The 7,442-nt window shown below is 53.0% G+C and overlaps 1 protein-coding gene across 1 annotated transcript in view; it reads left to right on the forward strand.

Annotated features, from left to right (window-relative positions):
• Positions 1–7,442, forward strand: part of LOC111152347 (translocation associated membrane protein 2) — an 83,524-nt gene that overhangs the window by 64,836 nt on the left and 11,246 nt on the right. The window contains exon 5 of the mRNA XM_022510854.1: positions 5,958–6,016. Within this exon, the coding sequence (XP_022366562.1) occupies positions 5,958–6,016 (59 nt within the window). The remainder of the gene's footprint in view (positions 1–5,957; positions 6,017–7,442) is intronic.

Below are 7,442 nucleotides of genomic sequence, written 5' to 3' on the forward strand. Positions count from 1 at the left end.
GGACTGGGGCCTGGGCTGACGGCGGCTCGTCTCTTCTTGGATTCTCGGATTGCAAATCAAATCACTGTGCGAGGCTGAGTGGGGCTGGGCGGGAGGCAGGAGCAGTTTGTAAAAACTTGGAGCAGTGTCTTGGAACTGAAGCTATTTTTGCGTCCTCCTGGTACGAGAGGGGCCAAGTGGTGTAGCCGCTCTTCCATAAAGGTAGAGAGAGCCCTCTTGTCCGAAAACAAGCACGTGTTTTCGTTATTACGGGATGGTGCAAGAATGACACCGTGCACTTCCATCACCGTGTCATTTGGGCCCTCCCACCAGTGCTGTCCAGTGAGAGGAGCCTTGTGTTCACTCTGGTTCCCATGTTAATGGATTGAAGACCTCCAGGATCGAATTTTGCCGTTTCCCCGTGGTCATGTGGTTTGGAAGCGGCAAGGACCAGACTTGGACTTAGGAATCTGGTTCCAGGTCCAGCACACTTTCCATTTTCCTGCATTGCCTACCCCCCCGTAGGCAAGGCCAGCCTCCCCCCATCCACACAAAACCTGTGCCCTTCCCACAAATGCCTGGACCACCAGACAACTCATCTATTTCTCTTTCTACACAATAGGACTCTTCTTTCGAGCAGCCTTTGATACGGCAGATTTCCTTCGTAGCAAGGAATGTGCACAGCCCTTTGGGGTTCACCGTAACAAGATCTGGCCTGTGGTGCATGACCGAGCAGCCCCCACCCGCCACACACACACACACACTTGGAGCACCTCCTGTTTGGAACTTGGTCTCTTTCCCAAGAGCTAGATTTATCCTATGAGAAATGCAGACCTGGGGCTTGGAAAATTCAGCAACCCTGTGATCTTTTAGAAGTTCCCTTCCCTATCTTCCACTGAACTCTCACCCGCTTCCTCTTCCTTCAGTGACCACGATGAGCTTTCATCGTAACATCCTAAGAACTCCGCATCCAGAGCCGAACGCTGAATTCCTAGTCTGAAAGCGGGAGTCAGCATGCCCTTTTGTATCTTGTTTGTGTTTCTGTTATCATCTAATCATGGAACAATCTTCCTAGCCAGAACATTAGGAGTTCTAAATGCCAGGACCGAAAGCTTCTGTGCCCCAAGAGGGAATGCCCTGTTGAACGGTCCCTGGCGGAAGACCTTCAGTATGGCCTGTGTATGGAGCACCCCCTGTGTTGCACAGTGCACGCCCTGGCCCCCTCGGGTCTGGGTAACAGAGGAAGCATTGCCTCATCTCTGGGTCACTTTTCCCCAAGTAGACCGCTTCCTCACCCCCAGACATTCTGCCCAAGCTGGGAAGAATTCAGACCAGGTTCTAGAGGCCAAAAACCATGCTACTTAACACCCCTTCCAGAATGTTCACTGCTCAACTGCTCTGTCTTTTCTTCTCTCAGGCCTTCAAGGGCTTGAAAACGATGAGCTCTGTAGTCTGGGAGCGTGCAGCAGTTTATATGGTAGAGCTCGTGATAGGCTTTTATCATGGGGAAAGCCAAGTCCCCACTCACCATCTTCCATAGGAAGTGGAGACCCAGGGGACCCTGGAAAGCTCCAATGACCCCAGCTCCTAACAGCACTGGGTGGCCCCTGGTCCGCAGCTAATTCCATCTGTACTGTCCAGTGGGGAGTGAGGCTGCTTGAGGAAGAAGAGAGAGGGTAGTTTTGTAAGAGGAGTGAGACATAGCTAGTGTTCTTTAAATGTTCTTGCTTAGTGAGGATGAAGTCTTTTTTGATCCTTTCTTTCCCCACCCACATTCTGTTCATCAGCAGGTCCTCCCCTCCGCTTCCACCCATGAGCACGTCAGGTTTCCATCGCGCCCACTTTCTGCCCAGGCCCGAGGTCCACAGGGGAGATTTGCGCCCCTGGGGACACTGGCAGGATGCTGCTGGCAGCGGTGGTGGGAAGCCTGGGACGCCACTGAATGTCCTGCCATGCACAGGCCAGCCCCCACGACTGAGAATTGTCCGGCCTCAGGTGTCAAGGGTGCCGAGGCTGGGAATCCCGGTTTGCAGTCCGAGCCACCATCCTCTCTTGCCTGGCCCACTGACCGTTGCCCTTCTAGAAGGGGGCTGTTTCTGTCCCAGTAGCCTGCCACCCAAATCCATTTTCTGCTCAGCCGACAGTTCTTTTTGGAACACACATGCAATCCCACACCCTGTGTCAGAGCCGCTGTCCCACTTGCAGCAAAGTCGTTTTCTTCCTGAGTCTGTGATCTGGGTCCCCCTCTTCTTACCTCTGCTCTCCCACCTCTGCTGGCCCTCTGGCTCTGCATGGGTGGTTACTCTACCCAAATGCTCCATGCCCTGAGGCCATGGCCAACTCCCTCCCAACTAAGTTTCCACCTCAGAGTCCCCTCCTGCAGAACCCTGCCTCCCAGTGTGTGCTGTGCACACCCCAGCCAGTGCTGGGGTACTTTTCTCATTCATGTGTGTGCTCTGCTGTCCGTCTGTCTGTCCCCCGAGCCCTGAAGCTGCTTGTGACCAGTCTGTGCCCACCACAGTGTCTTGAGTGCAGAGCCTGGCAGGTACTGAGTTCTCAAAGCCATGCTTGTGAGGGGGGGAGTAAACTGCAGGCACGTCTTCTTGCTCTGGCCCCGATGGTTTGTCAGATCATGAGTCACTTTTTATAAACTCGTAGATGATCCTCTATTTAAAAAGATGAGCAATACATAAAGGTTTTTTTTTTTTTTTTTAGAAAAAGTGAACATTTGCCCCAGAACCTCCCCCCTAAAATAACTGGGATTTGGGGGGTGTTTGATCTAGACATTTCTGTCTGCATTTATACCAGCAGAGTGATGAGAGCCTGGCTGGACCAACCAATAATGTGGGAGAAGGTCAGCCTCCTTCCTTTTCGTTTACCTTTGAGCTGCTGACTCCTGATTATTAGAAGACAAAACAAGACACCCACGTTCTCCTCAGGGAAGCCGGTGAGGGGGCAGGTGTCTGGTCTCCCTGCCCAACTTCCTTGGGAGGTCTCCCTTCATATCTTAAAACCTGAAGGCTGGTGCCCCATGAGAGCCTGGTAGAGGGAAGGCCCTTCCCTCTGGACTGGTTCCTATTACAGCGCTGGCCCCTTAGAGCAGAACTCGAGTACATGATTGATCTTGAAGGACAAGTGATGTTGGTATGTCTGAGTCTAGGTAGCAGCCGGCTATGTTATGACTGGGTTCTGCTGTTTTTGTGGTTCTCTTTGTCCTTTCACCCAAAAAGGAAGGCTGCAGGGGCAAAGGGAGAGATTGTTCCAGTTTGCTTGTACCTCCCTTAGCTCCTAGGGTAAGGAGAGAACGAAGGACTTCAGGAGCTCCCCCAGCCTCCCTGCCCATGCCTGTCAGGGACCAGGGTTGGGGCAGGGTTGCCACATTCAGCCCCCTGGGATCTCAGGTCCTCGGCCTCCGGAGCTCAGGGAACACCCCAGCCCCTGGCCGCCCTCAGGCAGCTGCCTGGCCTGAGGTCTGGAAAAGGCTGTTCTCAGAGCTGTGAGTCATTTTCCTCTGACTCCTCCGCCCTCCTCCCTGCACTCCCTCCCTGCACTCCCTGCGGACTAGACATTCACAAACAGGCAGCATTTTTCTGGGGAGTTTCTTTGCTTGTTGGCTTCAAACTTCTGACCTCTTTGTCTCCTAAGAAAAGGGGCCAAGTGGAGGAGGGTTCCTGTTTAAAATCACTAGGTCATCTGGGCTTTAGGTTTCTCTGAGGGCTGCTTCTCTTGGCCAGTCTTTTTGGGCAGAAGTGTCCCTCCCACCTCAGTCCCAGATGGACCATTTTCCTCCTTAATTAAGTACATCGCTGCTTCCTCTAAGAAGGGATATTCTCACCAGAGCTTTCCCTGGAATGAAGTAGAGAGTGGAAGACCATATACGTTGCTGTGTACCTGGGTCCCCCTGAGCAGCGAAGAGGGCAGGCAGAGCCGGAGAGTGCTCCTGTTACCCTCCAGAGGCCCCAGAGCCTTCCTTCTCTTCCTTAATGTGTATGTGACCAAGGGAGAAAGGCAGGGGTAAGGAGAAAGGACTGGAAATGAAGCCATGAGAGGCTAGGGCAAGACCTTTTCCTTCAGCTCGGAGTTATCATGCCCACACTGGTCCATGGACCTGACTGGACCTATCAGTTTGGCCACGGTGCTAATGGGACCCCAGGTTGTGGTATGGGGGCTGGGGACCACATCCAAAACATCCAAGGCCTTTTAGTGACTTGAGGGTGGCTGGGTCAGCCCTCCCTTGGAAATCCAGCTGAGGATCACTGGGCAGGAAGTTGAGTGTTGTCCCCGACTCCTGTTGGCTTCTTCCTTCTCCAGAGCCCTGCTAACACCCCTGACCTGAGTCTCAGTGTGACATTTGAGTCTGTCTCCTCCTCAAAGCCACCAGCTCGGTGGCTGACATACTGAGGAAGCTGTCTGGAGGTTCTTGTACCTCAGTTGAGGTTGGTGGCCCAGCTTAGATTTCACCGACACTGCTGAAAAAGCATCTCCTTTTGGGAGCTACTTCCTGTCTTTCCCTTCACTTCCCTGTTTCTGAAATGGGGTTGTACTGCCCTTTCTCTGAGGGACAAATAAGAGCCTTGTTCTTCGCTCAGAAGAGAAACATTGCCTAAAGCATTCATCATTGATTCATTCATTCAACCAACAGGTTTTTATCGAATTCTTGTAATGTCAGCTGACTCTCGTCACAGGGGAGTGGCTCCTCTTGTGTTTTGTAATTTTGGATTACAAACTCATCTTTGGCAAGGTTTTATGCGTGAGAATCCTATATATCCTTGGATGAGAGTATGCCCCAGTGGTATCACTGGCCCACACTATTAATAATACTAATTCCTAAGCTTGGTAGTTCTTGGACCGTACAAGGAGTATGAGTTTGAACTCCAAATCCATGTGAAAGTGAACCCGAGGTTACAGATTTTCAAGGAATAATATATTGTGCTTTTCATCCTGAGCCCAGGATGAGCAGAAATCTTTATCTCTCTTTATTGGTTGTCAGACCATAGTCCACCCTTTCCCTAGTCTAACCCAAGCTTCTGCAAACTCTAGTCTAACCATCTTTTGCAGCCCTTCAGGGGTCCTGATGTTATATAAGGCTCTTGGATTCCACCTCTGGAGGCCCATCTTCTGTTCCCACGTGGGCACGAACACCCTGACCCCAAGATTAGTACCTTCTGAGCTGTTCCAGCCTCACCCCACGGCTCTGGCTTTTAGCCTCCTGTCCCTTTGGAATCCCTTTCTGGGAAAACCCTCTGCATGTAAGACAATAATTGTTAGCTTGCATCCAGCATTTCTAGATGTTTCATGATGGGAGGGCTTTTAGGTTACCTCCCTTACTCTATAATAGGCCCTGGGCTAGGTGCTGGAGGTATAGAGAAGGGTGTGATGAGGCCCTGGCACGAAGGAACTTGTGGAGTGATGGAGACCTCTCGTGACAATGACGAAGTGTGGTAGGTGTCACACTTACGAGGCCTGTGGGGTCCCGCATTCTTTTTATTCATAGTGATGCGAAAGGCCAATGTAGGCTTTTCGTTTTTCTAGTGGATGGTGATTCTACAGTCCACTTGCTTATTCATTCTACAAGCATTTTCTGAGTGCCTTCATGCCAGGCATCATGCTAGACACATAAACATAAGCTATCACATTTATTTCTAACAATAACTCTGCGAGGATATTTTTATCCTCATTTTCAGATGAGCCAACTGAAGGTAGGGAGACTAACAGTGCCGGGCCCACATGCAGACAGTCTTCAGACCCCAGACTAGGGCTCTTCGTACGGTATCATGGCTCTTTCACAATAAGGAAGCCGGCTGAAGGCCGGGTGTGTCCCGTGCAGAGAGATCCTTCATTTTCGTGTTTCCTGTCCCTTCCTCTTTCTGGCAGCTGGGGATGGGGTGCGCCCTTGACCTCTTCCCCTGGCCCTGCCCAGGGCCCCAGCGGTTCTCCTCTCCCCCTCTCTAAAGGACGTCTCTCCTTGCCCACTGCAGGAAGGATATTTAACAAACCCGAGAAGCCTCTGGGAAGACTACCCGCACGTGTACCTCCCGTGAGTATTCCCATGACTGCGTCTCCAAGGAGAAGCAAGCTGGTCCCTGGCTTCCTCATCCCAGCCTGTGGCCAGAAAACCGCGGGCCAGCTGGCACGAGGAGCCGCTCACGCCCCGAGCCTCTTCGGGCGCTGTGTTGCAGACGGCAGTCCTGTCTGCGAACTGCTTCCTCCTAATGCGCTTGACTGGAGACTCCCAAAATAACTTGTCCCGCACTAGCCCCATCACAGAGGTGACGTCTTCACTCCGCCTGCTGTCCCGGAATGCCAGAGGCTGGTGGCTTAGAAATTATACAAAAGAGACATGTTGCTCACAGTTCCAGAGCCCAAAAAGCCCACGATCAGGGTGCCGGCAGATTTGGGGTCTGGGGAGGGTCTGCTTCTGGGTTCATAGTGGGCTGTCTTCTGCTTGTGTCCTCACATGGCAAAGCCCAGGAGCTATCTGGGTTCTCTTTAACAAAGGCCCAGATCCCATGAAAGAGGTCCCCGCTCTCATGACTCAGGTCACCTTCCCAAGGCCCCACCTCCAGATAGCATCACACAAAGAGTCGGATTTCAACCTGTGAATTCTGAAGGACACACACATTCAGTCCGCAGCAGGCGTCCACACTGTCAGAGCACGATCACGGAAGCAGGGCGTCTCTGTAAAGTTCTCTGGCCCCATACCTTCTCGATGACCTGCACCCCCTCACAGTGCACCTTCCTCCCACCCTTATGAGGCTGGTGCTCCTCACGAGGCAGCCCCCCTTCCTCTCCTGCTCTGTGCTGCTGAGACACCAGGAGGGTCTTCCTCCTGCAGGAAACCCTCTGTGCCTTTCCTGAGACCCTTCCAACAGAACAGGGGGCTTACAACAGAGACGCCACCTTTGCCACTTACCTCAGCTCACCCTTCAGCATACCGGTGCCCCATCTTCACTGTCCGTGCTCAGCCTTCCCTTCTCCGAGCCAGGGGACCCTCCTCTGTTCTCTCTTCACCATGTTTGGTTCCCTCCGTGGGCTGCGTCCCTGGAGTGCTCTGGTCTGTGGAGCAGGGTCCCTGGGCTTGGGGCCGATGACCTGCACCCCCTCACAGTGCACCTTCCTCCCACCCTTATGAGGCTGGTGCTCCTCACGAGGCAGCCCCCCTTCCTCTCCTGCTCTGTGCTGCTGAGACACCAGGAGGGTCTTCCTCCTGCAGGAAACCCTCTGTGCCTTTCCTGAGACCCTTCCAACAGAACAGGGGGCTTACAACAGAGACGCCACCTTTGCCACTTACCTCAGCTCACCCTTCAGCATACCGGTGCCCCATCTTCACTGTCCGTGCTCAGCCTTCCCTTCTCCGAGCCAGGGGACCCTCCTCTGTTCTCTCTTCACCATGTTTGGTTCCCTCCGTGGGCTGCGTCCCTGGAGTGCTCTGGTCTGTGGAGCAGGGTCCCTGGGCTTGGGGC

This window comes from Enhydra lutris, unplaced genomic scaffold (assembly GCF_002288905.1).
Source record: "Enhydra lutris kenyoni isolate GAN:26980312 unplaced genomic scaffold, ASM228890v2 scaffoldscaffold28, whole genome shotgun sequence".
Lineage (NCBI taxonomy): Eukaryota > Metazoa > Chordata > Mammalia > Carnivora > Mustelidae > Enhydra > Enhydra lutris.